Raw genomic sequence first — 14703 nt, 5'->3', positions numbered from 1 at the left:
TCATGGGTTTGACTAGATGGGACACAGATTATGTCAGATTTGACTTTTCGTAGCAGGTTAGGAGAATGTACCCAGCAGGTAAGGAGAGTTAACATATCAGGTTAGGATAATTAAGTTAAGTTTAGGAAAAGGGTTGGGTTAGTGTTAGCCAAAATACTAAACAAAATCTACTTTTGATCTCAATTTGACCAAAGCTACACTCCTTCTAGCCAGGACCCATTTGCAGAGCATGATAGGCTTCATGTGCCGATTGAATGTACTTAAATGCTTAAAGGCCTGGTTGGATTGTTGGGAATTGGTTCAAAATGCAAATTACTCACCATGAATATTAATTTATTGATAACTATGTATGTCCTGGCGACAGCGTCTTCGCCATTGATTTGGTTCTCACAAAACAGCCATCATTTTCCATCAGTTTTCATCATGTCGATTTTTCTTCATTTTGATATGCTTCGCTTGCCATACTTTGACGTATTACGTAAACGACGCTGACAGACCGGATAGCAAGCTATGGTGAGCCAGCAGTTTCTCCAAATCAATATTTATAGTGTTTTAAAGGATTTCATCACTTTTTAACTTAATTTATGATCACATTCTAAACTATCATTTTGTTGAACGTGTTTGCTGCATTTTAATTCCAATCTGCTATTTGCAGCCAGTGGAAACATGTTAGCTAGGTAGATTATGGCTAGCAACTTGTTATAGTTTTGAAGTAACGTTACAGCTAACTTACTGTTACTAGCTAAGTGCTTTTGACTATCTTCACTGTGTGTCCGATATGTGATTTATTTGACAGGGTCAAAGTCAGAGTGGAGGACATGGACCCGGGGGAGGAAAAAAAGACGACAAGGTAAATAATCCATACTAGTAGCTAGCTAGCTAGCTAACGTTACTCTGTCTCAAAATGTAGTAACGTTAGCGATCTAATGTTGCTAATAACACTAAAGCCAATCTTGTGAAAACTTAAATATTCATATAACCAGTTTGCTACACATCGACTCTTTATGTCTGATAACTGGTCACACTCTTCTGTAACTTTTGCTGGACTGTTCAGGATAAGAAAAAGAAATATGAACCACCAATCCCCACCAGGGTTGGGAAGAGGAAGAAAAAGAGCAAGGGACCTGATGCTGCCAGCAAGCTACCTCTTGGTAAGTTAGTTGGGCTACATTTAACTTTAACTTTATACTTTTCATTGTCACGGCAGAGATCCTTTCTACTTACTGATTGTGAATTGTAAACTGCAACAGACTGCTGTTTACAATGTTACAACGGCTGTTTTTCCAGACAATTTTACCCGTTCCATACAGCTGAATGATCTCTCTCTCTCTCTCTCAGTAACTCCACATACACACTGCAGGCTGAAGCTGCTGAAGCAGGAGCGGATCAAAGACTACCTGCTGATGGAGGAGGAGTTCATCAGGAACCAGGAACAGATGAAGCCCCTTGAGGAGAAACAAGAGGTAGTGTTCTAGAAAATCTATTAAAAAGTCTTGATCTTTATTGTTCCCGACGGACATTTAATGTGCAGGCCGCATATAAAACGCAGGCTACATACTGTTCATATGGTCCTATCAGTAAAATATGTATCAGTCGATCTCTTTGCATCCCTATAAAACATAACACTATAAAGCCTTCACACTGCACCTTTTTTATCTAAATATTAATGAATTCATCCATCCTCTGTTGTCCTGCAGGAGGAGAGGTCTAAGGTAGATGATCTGAGAGGAACCCCCATGTCAGTGGGGAACCTGGAAGAGATCATCGATGACAACCACGCCATCGTTTCTACGTCTGTGGGCTCTGAGCACTATGTCAGCATCCTCTCCTTTGTAGACAAGGACCTGCTGGAGCCGGGCTGTTCCGTCCTTCTCAACCACAAGGTACTGACTGAGTCTGCCATTACTGACGGAGTCTGCCACTAAGGTGTGTTTGGCTGTTGCCCTGACTCAGGCAAAGCATTCATTGAAAGCTGATATTTACTGTACACTGCCATTGAGTGACGTGTGTGTTCACAGGTCCATGCCGTCATTGGGGTCCTAATGGATGACACTGATCCTCTTGTGACAGTGATGAAGGTGGAGAAGGCCCCACAGGAGACGTACGCTGACATTGGTGGACTGGATAACCAGATCCAGGAAATTAAGGTAGAGCAGTAGAGTACAATACAACAGTTCATGTTAATGCTCTACTCAGTCATAGCGTTTCAATGCATAAAACTCCCAAGATTTTTCCAAACAAACTATTCTGTATGCTTAATGTAAATGGTTACAGCTGAGTCCTTGGAGGCTAGTGTCACTTTAAATTGGAGGTACAGGGTCATTGTAATGACTTATATGGAACGATATCAAACACATGGTAACCATTTTTCCTCCTTGTGGTTCCCTGTGTTCCTTTCAGGAGTCTGTGGAGCTCCCTCTGACCCATCCGGAGTACTATGAAGAGATGGGCATCAAACCTCCTAAAGGAGTCATTTTGTATGGCGCACCAGGGACCGGTAAAACAATTAACACAATTGACTAAAATTTAAGACAGAACAGCATTTGGATAGGTCTTTTCTCTGGTAATACTTAAAGGGGTGTTTTCCTGTGCACAGATTTAAAGGGCAATCTGCAGTTGCTACATTTGATTTCAGAGTTATTCATTAATTATATTTTCCCATTGATTCTTCAAGAATATAACTTATAAATGTCTCATGGACTTAGTTCAACTGTCATATCCCATCAGAACCCAAAATATGAGCTTTTTCTACTCCAATGTTTGTAAACAAATAAATGTAAACAAACACAGGTATAGCCTCAACATGGTTAAAGCTATAATTTTGAAATCATGGATGGTTAGTCCATCGCTCAGTCTATGAATTTAAGATGGGTTACATCTTGCTCCATCCTTCAGCTTTTTACTGAAACACTTTGTTATAGTTTTAACTGCTGATTGCACCTTTAAGCCTAATCCTGGACTAAAAAGCATTTAAAGGGGAGATTCTCCATTGAACTTGCTTTGTAGTCCAAACCTACATCTAGAAACCGCCTCTAAAAGTGGCATAGTTTGACACCGTTCTTATGATGCGTTAGGGAAAACCCTACTGGCCAAGGCGGTGGCTAACCAGACGTCCGCAACTTTCCTGCGTGTGGTGGGCTCTGAGCTGATCCAGAAGTACCTGGGGGATGGGCCTAAGCTGGTCCGAGAGCTGTTCAGGGTGGCCGAGGAACACGCACCCTCCATTGTCTTCATCGATGAGATCGATGCCATCGGGACTAAAAGGCAAGGCTAGCGGGGTTTTCAGACCGTGGTCATTGAGGTTCTGTGCAGAGTATGTATAGGCTCATTTCATGTTCACAAATCTATAGACTACTTTATTGTTACGTTATTGCACAGTGGGGGAAAAAGTACAAACGGGCACAAACAAACCCACTTTCCTACTGCCATCCCAGTAGTTGTCATTAAGTGTTTTACATTATCTTGGGCTGGCCTAGAGCAAATCACAATATCAGCAACTTAAAGATTATATAAGGCACACGTCTTCACATGTGATGGTACTGAATAGTTATTGTTTTATAGCAGGGGTCTCCAACAGGTCGATCGCAAGCTGCCAGTAGCTTGCAGCCCACCCATAAGTAGCTCGTCAAACAATTCCACCTGTCATAAACGATGTGATAACCATCTTGTGGGTTGAAAGAAATACTTTCCCCATAACCTTCTCAATTAAATGCTAACTGCAAAGTAGGCTTACCTGGCAGAAGTATATCATGAGTAAGTATATCATTTGTATCTCTGCCTTGAAATTATGTGTAACTTTGCCATGAAATTAGCAGCAACAGTACAGAACCATCGCTAAACTGGCACTTTAGACGGGACATTTCTGACTCGATAGATGCGCAATTAAAGGGGAACTCAAATCTAAATGTGTATTTTTTTTAAGTCTGGAAAAAGTTCTTATTTAAGCGTTAACGTGGATTCAGAACATCCCATTTTGTTGTTTCTTTATGAACAATTGTCATTTTTTTCTAAAACCAGAAAATTAATGAGCTAGAAAAACATTAGTATTGACAAGTAAAAAAAATGTATATAGCTCATTCTATAAGTAGCTCATGCTCGGAAAAGTTGGAGCCCACTGTTTTATAGTATTGCTTTAGTTTACAGTAATATAATTAACAAAATTACTGTAATAAAGTAAAATGGCCTGGCCGTCAGCGTTAGAAGAGTAACACAGCTGCCTCAAGCATGTCTTGCTTTGGACCCAGCTTTTGTGGGTCCCATAGCCATTCCAGGCAAAGGAGGTGAAGTCCCCACACTGTTTTGGGGCCGCCTCAGGGAAATGTCCACCACCACCAATACAGAATGCATCAACCTGTCCGCCTTTGGGTTTGGTCCCAGAGCAAATAGCCATGGCTGCCCGTTCCCAATTAATTGCTCTGAAACTGATGAAGCCTGGTTCAAACTCCCTTTGAGCGTAAGGGCCGTAAAATGCTTTGGTGGTCTGTTTGTCCCCATGGTGATAAACTATGGGAATCGAGGGTCCATTGTTGATCAAAGGTGCCCCAGCGTTGTACTTCACTGGGTACCTGTGGAAGAGTTCATACAGGTTTCCCCCGTATTGGCTCAGGAAGCGTGTCTCGGTGTGGTAGTGCAGGATGGCAGTGGGGTTCCAGTCTTTCATCGGTTTATTGTTGGGAATGTGCCACACCGACATGTCTTGTGCCTTGATGTCATAGTAGCCAGGATTCTTGTAATCGTCAGCAGTGGCGCCTTCAACTTTTCCCGAAAGTGTTCATGTTGACCCAGTTGCCATCCCCTTCTGGCCGAAAGGGGTTGCTGCCCTGCTGGCTTGTCCAACGGTCACCCAGCATTCACTTCCCATAGATGTTGTTCTCGTGTACGCTCGCCACCAACGTCCAGCCGCCACCGTCTGTGGTCATATCGCAGAAGGTTTGGTACACCACCCCGTTCTCTGTGGTCAGGTAATACAGCCCGTCTTCAAATTCAAAATCGTGCGCCCTTATTTCCTGGCAGCTTCTGGCAATATAAAGGCACCTATCTCTTAGTAACTTCTCTCTCTTGGGAACTTCTGGAGCCTTACCCAGAAGTGAAGGGTTTGTATATGACGTGTGTTGCGCCATCAGCAGAAGAGAACAGTACATCATGTCTGCTGAAGGCTGGACCGGACTCCGAGATGACACTAGGCAGGGCTTCAAGTAGGGAAGGTTTATATAGCCGTTCTTCGTCAACACAGCAGTTACTTTGTCAATTCCAATACTTTGTCAATAGTTCGTCAGCTTGTTTGTCAGCTTCTGGAGACACTCGAGAGGCACACTCAGCTTGTGAGCCAATATTTATACTCTGGGTTCAGGGATGAGTTGTACTTGTTGCACACTAATAGGTCTGTTTCGTTAACCACAAACTCATTTACATAAACCGGGTGCGAAGCCGTCTGCATCGTTAACATAGGTGACAGATATAGAGTGAAAAGGCAATATTGTAGCTTGCAAAACAGGAACCATGCCCTCCCCACCCTCGTCTGTTGACCCATGTTCTTGTTTTCACTTCTGTTAATAAGCAATTACAATACCAAGTTTTTCATGAGTAAGACCTTGAAGTTGAGCACCCCTCCTAGTTTCCTGGTTGCTGAATTACGGAGACCCACCAACACCCACATTTCCATGGTATTTGATTAGGTTAGCAACAAACAAAAAATGTATTAAGCAGTAAGTCCCGAGGGGGAAGTCGTATATGGCCAATATATCACTGCTAAGGGCTGTTCTTAGGCACAAGTTGAAATCTGGGACGAAAGGTACTACTTAGGTTCTATGTTTACCTATGCCAAAATAACAAGGAAATTATGCTTACTCAACCAATATTTGCCTGTTGGCAAATATGTTATTGTGCTTTGCACAAACTCAGTGTCCTTATTGGTGTCCACCTTAAGTTTGGGAGGTTGGGGGTTCAATCCCTGGTGGAGTCATACCAAAGACTCCAATGCCTCTGTATAGCACTCAGCATTAGCGTCCTGTCCAGGGAGTGTACTGGTAGGCCGACATTAAGTTGCCTCTCGCTACTGAAACGGGAGATAGGGCAGGAGCCTAAAGCCGTACTGGCCTGGACAAGACTTGCTTTACTATTGCTTAATGATTGAATTAGCAGTACAGTGGACACAATGTGATTTACATGACTATGTTTTGTATACCTCAATGTGTCATTGCTACGATAGTCTGCATCATTTACATAGGTGACCGTTATAGAGAGAAGCCACAGCTTGCAAAACAGAATCCGCAAAAGACCGTTGTCCTTGTGTTCACCTCGTTATTTAGCAATAACAAGTACATATGTGTTCTGCTAATAGGGCCCACCCTCGGCCTAGTCCTCTCCCTGTTCCCTTCACTGTTGTACCAAGGTTTCAATGCATATCGGTTGGAAAAAATTGCTCAGAGAAAGAATTTTGTTTTAACAGCAAAGAAAAATCTAAAACACATAGGGGTCAAAATTATTGCCACCCCTGTTTTCAATACTCCGGCGCCCTCCCCTTGTGACGATAATGACACTGAGCCTTTTTCTAAAGTGTTTTATGAGATTGGAGAACACACTGGGCAAATCTTAGACCATTCCTCCATCACTAATCTTTCCAGATCCTTGATATCCTTTGTGTGCGCTTATGTACCTCCCTCTTCAATGTACCTCCCTCCACAGGTTTTAATTTGGGATTCAAGTCTGGAGACTGAGACGGCCATTGCAAAATGTTGATTTTTGTGGTCAATGAACCATTTCTTTGTGGATGTTGATGTGTGCTTGGGGTTATTGTCTTGCTGGAAGATCCACTTGCGGACAAGTGCCAGCCTCCTGGCAGAGGCAACCAGGTTTTTGACTAAAATGTCCCAGTACTTGATAAAGTTCAGGATGCTGTTGACCTAAAAAGCAACAGGACCAGTGGAGGCGTTTGAAAATTGTTTTATTACTTGTTAAATCAAACTCTTTCTCTGTGCAATTGTTTTAGTATAAAATAGAATTTCCCAATTTTAGGGGAGCATACAATATAGTTCAGTATTTGTGTTTATTTTATACAGTATTTTATTTGCTCATCTTCATCAAGGGTTTCAATAATTTTGCCGTTTTTCTTAAATACAAAAAAAAGGTATGTTGTGATGAGCACTCCTTATTTTCCTGGTTGCTTAATCACGGAGACCTACAGTGCCTTCAGAAAGTATTCACATCCCTTGAATTTTTCCACATGTTGCGTTCTAGCCTCAATTTAAAATTGATACAGTTTAGATTTTGTGTCCCTGATCTACACACAATACCCCATAAAGTCAAAGTGGAGTTATGTTTTCAAATTAATAAAAAATGAAAATCAACGACCAAGTATGTTAACGCAACCCTTTTGTTAACGCAAGCCTAAATAAGTTCAGGAGTAAAAATGTGCTTAACAAGTCACATAATACGTTGCATGGACTCACTCTGTGCAATAATAGTGTTTTAACATGATTTTTTGAATGACTACCCCATCTCTGTACCCCACATATACAATTTGATGTAATGTCCCTCATTCAACCACAAAGACCAGGGAGGTTTTCCAATGGTTCACAAAGAATTGCACCTTTTGGTAGATGGCAATGTGGCAAAGAATTCACTTTTTATCCCGAATACAAAGTGTTGTTTTGGGCAAATCCAAGACAAGACATCACTAAGTACCACGTATTTTCAAGCATGGTGGTGGCTGCATCATGTTATGGGTATCCTTGTCATCGGCAAGGACTAGGGAGTTTTTTTAATGATAAAAATAAACTAAATAGAGTTAAGCACAGGCAAAATCCTAGAGGAAAACTTGGTTCTGTCTGCTTTCCAACAGACCTTGGGAGACAAATTCACCTTTCCAGCAGGACAATTAAAAAATAAAAATAAAATTGTACCTTTTATTTAACTAGGCAAGTCAGTTAGGAACAAATTACCTAAAACACAAGGCCACATATACACTGGAGTTGCTTACCAAGACGACATTGAATGTTCCCGAGTGGAGTAGTTAGTTTTGACTTAAATCGGCTTAAATCTATGGCAAGTCTTGAAAATGGCTGTCTAGCAATGATCAACAACCAACTTGAGAGTTTGAAGAATTTTAGAAAGATTAATGGGCAAATATTATACAATCCAGGTGTTCAAAGCTCTTAGATTCCCAGAAAGACTCTGTAATCAGTGCAGAGAGCTGTAATCGCTGCAAATGGTGATTCTAGCATGTATTGACTCAGGGGGAGGAATACTCATCTAATCAAGATGTATTAGTGTTTTTTTTTTCCTTTTCTTTTGACTTTACAAAGTATTTTGTGTAAATCATTGACTGAATGTGTAACCCACAATGTGGAAAAGGTCAAGGGGTGTGAATATTTTCTGAAGGCATTGTATGTGAACTCTGATAAATAGTCATCACCCAACTTTCTATTGGTCGCCCAATATATGCCATAGTGTCTACCTTGGGATTGGAAGGTTGGGGGTTCCATCCCCGGTCGGGTCATACAAAAACTTTCATGCATCTCTGTATGTCCAGGGAGTGTATTGGTAGGCCGACATTAAGTTGCCTCTCGCTACAGAAACTAGATAGGTGCCTGCCCTAAGGGCCGTTCTGGCTCGTACAAAGCTTATTTGCTTTACTATTGCTAAGTGATTGAATTAGCAGTACAGTGGACACAATGTGATTACAGCAGTGGAGTAAGGGGAGGACCATCCTCAGTGAATTTCATAAAACTAAAAATAGTGAAACATTTAAAGTTATCCTTTTTAGATCAAACAATGCTAAATATATTCATGTCACCAAATAATTGATTAAAACACTGTTTTCCACTCTGTAGAGTAGCACCATGGTGTAGCCGGAGGACAGCTTGCTTCCGTCCTCCTCTGGGTACATTGACTTCAATACAAAACCTAGGAGTCTCGTGGTTCTCACCTCCTTCCATAGACTTACACTGTAATTAGGACAACTTCTGGAGGATGTCCTCCAACCTATAGGAGCTCTTGATGTCCACCCAATCAAATGATCAGATAATCTAGTATAAGGTACAGCTAGCTAGCACTGCAGTACATAAAATGTGGTGAGTAGTTGACTCGGAGAGAGAAAGACAATAGTTATGAACAAATTCATTTATTCGAAAAATGAAGAAGCAAGAGAGAGCGAGAGTGCTCTACATATATACATATATATATATATATATATATATATATATATAACACAAATTAATTTACTTAGCTAGCAAATGCAGCTAGCTAGTTTAGCCTTCTCAAACACCCCAGAGGGATGCTATGTTAGCTAGCTGGCTATGACTATCCAACACTGGAACTCTTCCAAGTCGAGGTACGATTTTGGTTTTATTAATTTATTGCCGCCGGGACCCGCTAGTGTAACTGCTAAGCTGTTTGCTGCTGACTGTACTCTGTACAGCATGATTGTAGCAGGTTTACTAACGCGTTAATTCTAGTAGCTATGACGTTAATATGGTGACAACGATGTAGGCTGTGTGGCAGTTAGCAGTTATGATATGAAGGTTTGGCTTAAAAATATTGTTTTGCCTGGTCACAGACAGCTGAAGTCCACAAGCGAAGGGAAAAGGTGAGAGGAGGAGAGCGCATAGATGCGAGAAGGAATTGTACAACGATCAAAGGATTGTGGCTCAGTTGGTAGAGCATGGCACTTGTAATGCCAGGGTTGTGAGTTTGATTCCATAGGGGTACCAGTATGAAAAATGTATTTGACTCACTAGTGGTGCAACGGATCTCTAAACTCACAGTTTTGAGTCACGATCAGATCATTTTTTCTGATCAGCAAAAAAAAAAGAGACATAACTTTGCTTTCCATTTATTACTTAAAACAAGGACCTTGTCAATGTTTAAATCAAATCTTAAAATATATTCAATACTCATTTGTTAAATTAAGGTGCAATATGAGCCGTGCTACCTTTGAACAATAGTGAATGAATGTCCACGTCATCAAAAAGAAGGAAAGCAAAGCAGACCTGAGCTCATAACTTCCTCATCTTTTTGAAAAACTATTTGAAGTCTACATTGTCTGGGGAGAGGGGAGACCTCTTTGCAGTCACTATGTCCCCTGCTTTGGAGAACACCCTCTCGCTAGGGACTGAAATGCCAGGCACAGCCAGGTAGTGTCATGCCATCATGGCAATGTGAGGGTATTTACACTCATTGCTTTTCCACCATGCCAGTAGATCACCATCCACTGGAACGCCACTTGCTGCCTTGTAGGATGCCGCCACCTCTTTGATGGTGTTGGCAAACGTCTTGCCTGTGTCCTTGCTCACAAAGCTCTCCCCGAAAAGCTCCTTCATGGCCAAAATAATTTTGTGGAGAAGATGCCTCAGTCGGCTCTGTGGCTTGACCCTGCAGAAAAAATTACTTGATCTATAAAACAAATTATATATTTTCATATAACTATAATTGTGGCATTAACATTTAATAAAAGCCATTATTATTCCAGATCAATAATGGATGATTCTATAATAGCATTAGCATAGACTAACATTAGACTGCAGTATATTTATTATTTAGGCAATTCACTCTTTTATTTTTTACCTCTTCAGTGGCCACAATCTCAGTGGTGAGCTCACTGTGTCTTCCGACGAAGGGCAGGGTCTAGGTGAGACAGGGACTTTAACCTTGGATCCAGTGCAGTAGATCTATGACAGTAGTCGTCTACGTTAGGGAGGTATCTGAGGTTCAGGTCCTCTCTAATGGCAGCCTTGACATCTCTAGTGATGGTGCTGTCTTCCTCACTTGGGGCCATGGATTGTAGAATCCTTGTTTTCAGAGGTAGGATCATGGACACAGACAGTGCAGTTTCAGTGCTCAGCCGGGTTTAACTGTTTTGAGGCGTTTGAGCACCTGGAGGACCTCCTCTGTCACTTTTCACGTCATCATCAGACAAGGTGACGGTGTCTTTATTTTTTCAGGGTCTTGTCTGTCAGTGCAGAGTATTCAGCTGCCTGCTGCTCAAGATAGCTCTCCAACATGTCATAAGTGGAGTTCCATGTTGTTGTGACATGGTCTATGAGCTTGTGGGTCGGTAGCTGTAACATTTCTTTCTTGGTCTTAAGCACATGAGTGGCTGTTGTGCTTCGGTGGAAAAAGGAAACCACCTTCCTGATCCTCCCAAGGAGGCGGTCCATCTGGTTACCTGAGATTCCCCTTTGAGATGCTAAATTGATCACATGTGCAAAGCAAGCTATCTGTGGCCCCAGTCCAGCCTCTATCACTGCATTTACTTGGTTCTTGGCATTAGCTGTGGTGGTTGGGTTATTGCTATTGGGCCTCTCTAGCTTCCACTCTGCTACTGCTCCTAGCAGTACCTGTGCCAGATTTGTGCCTGTGTGACTCATAGAGGGGGCGTGTCTGTAGCACCGGACTTCGCATCTCCCACTCCTCTGTGGTGTAGTGAGCAGTCAGTCACTTAGCTTTCTGTTACCCTGGAGGTCCACTCCTCTGTGGTGTAGTGAGCAGTCACGTAGCTTTCCGTTACCCTGGAGGTCCACCAGTCTGTGGTGAGGGCAACAGAGGATGCCTTGGATAATCCATTGACAATTTTGATCTTTTCCTATTCATAAAAATCTGGCACGATCTTCATACTGAAGTGGGTGCGAGAGGGGATTTCGTAGCGTGGCTCCACCGTATTTCTGAACCCTTTGTTGTGATAAACATCCCAATAGATTTGGTGATTGCTTCAACCCGGTCTGATTCGTCAGCAAAGGGCTTAAATACCGCGGTGAGAAGTTGTTGTCTCTTGGCTGAGTTGGCTCCCGTCACTGACACACCAGGGTGATGACACTTTAAATGTGTGGCCACGCTCAATGTATTTCCATGATCATACGACTTTCTGGTGGTACACACCGTAATGGTGTTGTCCACCACCCTTCTTCCGTCATCATATTTGACAGGGAAACCAAAATGCTCCCATACATGAGACTTAAATGAAGCGAGAGGCTTTTCCAGTTCTTCAGCTTCTCCGCTAGTCATGGCTGTCACTGCTCTTTTTTCTTATTTGCTTTTTGCAATGTGAGCATCCAGGATTGATTCGTTGGGATTCAACATGCCAAAATAATGGAATCAGGCTTCAGAGTGAAACACAGCATCTGTCTTAATCTTTTCACTGCAACTCTGTACTGAGATGTAGGGAATTATTACTTTATAAAGTAACAGCGGCAGTAAAACTGCATTTCACACTGTGTTGGTTAAACTTGAATTGATCCGTGGTTAACATGCGTGCTGAACCGTGGGGGGGGTGATCCGTGGTTCACATGCGTGCTGAACCGTGGGGGAGGGGGGGGGGGGGTGATCCGTGGTTCACATGCGTGCTGAACCGTGGGGGGGGGGGGGGGGACGATCCGTGGTTCACATGCGTGCTGAACTGTGTGGGGGGGGGGTGGGTGATCCGTGGTTCACATGCGGATCTGTACGGATCACAGATCAACTGCAGTCCGTTACGCCACTAGCACTCGCTGTTGTAAGTCGCTCTTATCTAGAGTGTCTGCTAAATGACTCAAATGTAAATGCTGTTTACATTGAGCTGGGTGAATGGAATATGATTGACAATCATCCAATATGCTGTAATAGAAATAAGGCCATGCTCAAAAAAAATAAAACTGTCCTCCCTCATCTTAAACGGTACCGACCGCCACTGGATTACAGTACTATGTTTTGTATACTTCAATGAACCTCCATGTATAGGAGGTAATCGCTACAATTTTATGGTGTGTCTCAGTGGTTGAGGTTGTGGGCTGACTACTGTCCTCTGCAGGTATGACTCTAACTCAGGAGGAGAGCGGGAGATCCAGAGGACTTTGCTGGAGCTGCTTAACCAGCTGGATGGCTTTGATTCCAGAGGCGATGTCAAGGTCATTATGGCCACCAACAGGATAGAGACCCTGGACCCCGCACTCATCAGACCAGGTACACGATAACATTATTATACGACTATGAATCTTCAATTGAAATTACAATGCAGGCTATGTCAACCTAAATTAATACTGACTTTTAGCAAGTAATGATTGGAGATGCAGTATCAAATTGATTTGTAAAACCCTTTTTACATCAGCCGATGTGACAAAGTGCTGTACTGAAACCCAGCCTAAAACCCCAAACAGCAAGCAATGCAGCTCTAGAAGCACAGTGGCTAGGAAAAACTCCCTAGAAAGGCCGGAACCTAGAGAGGAACCAGGCTCTGAGGTGTGGCCAGTCCTCTTCTGGCTGTGCTTGGTGGAGATTATAACAGAACATGGCCAAGATGTTCAAACGTTCGTAGATGACCAGCAGGGTTGAATAATAACAGTGGTTGTAGAGGGTGCAACAGGTCAGCACCTCAGGAGTAAATGTCAGTTGGCTTTTCATAGCCGATCATTGAGTTCGAGGCAGCAGGTGTGGGAGAGAGAGAGAGAGTCGAAAACATCAGGTCCAGGACAAGGTAGCACGTCCGGTGAACAGGTCAGGGTTCCATAGCAGCAGGCAGAACAGTTGAAACTGGAGCAGCAGCAGGTGGACTGGGGACAGCAAGGAGTCATCAGGCCAGGTAGTCCCGAGGCATGGTCCTAGGGCTCAGGTCCTCCGAGAGAAAAGAGTTAGGGGGAGCATACTTAAATTCACACAGGACAAGACAGGAGAAATAAGACTGATCCTAGCACCCTGACACAAACTATTGCAGCATAAATACGAGACGGGAGGGGTCGGGTCCTGCCATCCAGGCAGGATATAACCCCACCCACTTTGCCAAAGCACAGCCCCCACACCACTAGAGGGATATCTTCAAACCACCAATTTACTACCCTGAGACAAGGCCGGGTATAGCCCATGAAGATCTCACCCACTGCATGAACCCAATCCAGACAGGAAGATCACGTATCTTATGTGATTGCCCCAAGGAGCATGTCCTCTGATTTGGTATAACTTTTTGTCCCCCACTCCTCAGGCCGTATTGACCGTAAAATAGAGTTCCCCCTGCCGGATGAGAAGACCAAACGAAGGATCTTCCAGATCCACACCAGCAGGATGACTGTGGCAGACGATGTGACCCTGGACGAACTGATCCTGGCCAAGGATGACCTCTCCGGAGCTGACATCAAGGTGCAGTAACAAGCTGGGAGACAGAAAGACTGTATGCCCTTCTATTTAACTTTTACCTTCTGGTTTTGCTGCCATCCTGTGGCACCTCAAAGAATTTTCACTGAAGTGTTGAACTTATTTCTCTCACTTCAGGCCATTTGTACAGAGGCAGGGCTGATGGCTCTGAGAGAGCGCAGGATGAAGGTGACGAACGAGGACTTTAAGAAGTCGAAGGAGAACGTGTTGTATAAGAAACAGGAAGGGACACCAGAGGGACTATACCTCTAACAGGGGCGGAACGCACTTCAGAAATGTCCTGTTCTTTCACTTACTGCTTCAAAACTGTTATTACCTAGTAAAACCTTTCATACATGTTCATTGTATAGTTTGGACTAGATGTAGCCAGCTGTTTGGTATTCAATTCTGCAGCTGTTAAAGTAAGTTGGCTTTCTGAACAAATGAACAATCTTAGGTTATGGTAATAGACCATAATACAAGTATCACCTCTTGAAGTAAATAAACAATTTGAAACAATTCAGATTTTTATTTCAAATAAAGTACGTATTGATTTTTTTTTTTCAACCATGGTCAATTCTTGTTTAATATTTCATTAAAGCAACAGGT

At 42.8% G+C, this 14703-nt stretch overlaps 1 protein-coding gene and 1 pseudogene across 1 annotated transcript; one reads left to right on the top strand and one right to left on the bottom strand.

Moving 5' to 3' along the window:
* The first annotated feature begins 407 nt into the window (after positions 1-407).
* LOC110497733 (26S proteasome regulatory subunit 4) lies at positions 408-14657 on the top strand. Its single transcript, XM_021574056.2, has 11 exons — positions 408-513; positions 797-850; positions 1055-1151; positions 1339-1463; positions 1698-1883; positions 2019-2147; positions 2401-2497; positions 3075-3264; positions 12782-12933; positions 13946-14100; positions 14233-14657. The coding sequence occupies exons 1-11, from the start codon at positions 511-513 to the stop codon at positions 14365-14367; spliced, it is 1323 nt and encodes a 440-aa protein (XP_021429731.1). The 5' UTR covers positions 408-510; the 3' UTR covers positions 14368-14657.
* Positions 3264-7038, bottom strand: LOC110497736 (annotated as a pseudogene).
* Positions 14658-14703: the final 46 nt, after the last annotated feature.

Source organism: Oncorhynchus mykiss, chromosome 19, assembly GCF_013265735.2.
Source record: "Oncorhynchus mykiss isolate Arlee chromosome 19, USDA_OmykA_1.1, whole genome shotgun sequence".
In the NCBI taxonomy this organism is placed as follows: domain Eukaryota; kingdom Metazoa; phylum Chordata; class Actinopteri; order Salmoniformes; family Salmonidae; genus Oncorhynchus; species Oncorhynchus mykiss.
Note: the sequence above shows the minus strand (reverse complement) of the source record. Positions and strands in the feature narration are given on the sequence as shown.

Bases quoted from the DNA above. Each gene is read 5' to 3' on its own strand.
- LOC110497733 (XM_021574056.2), top strand. The intron at 851-1,054 runs GTAAATAATCCA...TGGACTGTTCAG, and splicing joins GAGGAAAAAAAGACGACAAG to GATAAGAAAAAGAAATATGA. The intron at 1,464-1,697 runs GTAGTGTTCTAG...GTTGTCCTGCAG, and splicing joins CCCTTGAGGAGAAACAAGAG to GAGGAGAGGTCTAAGGTAGA.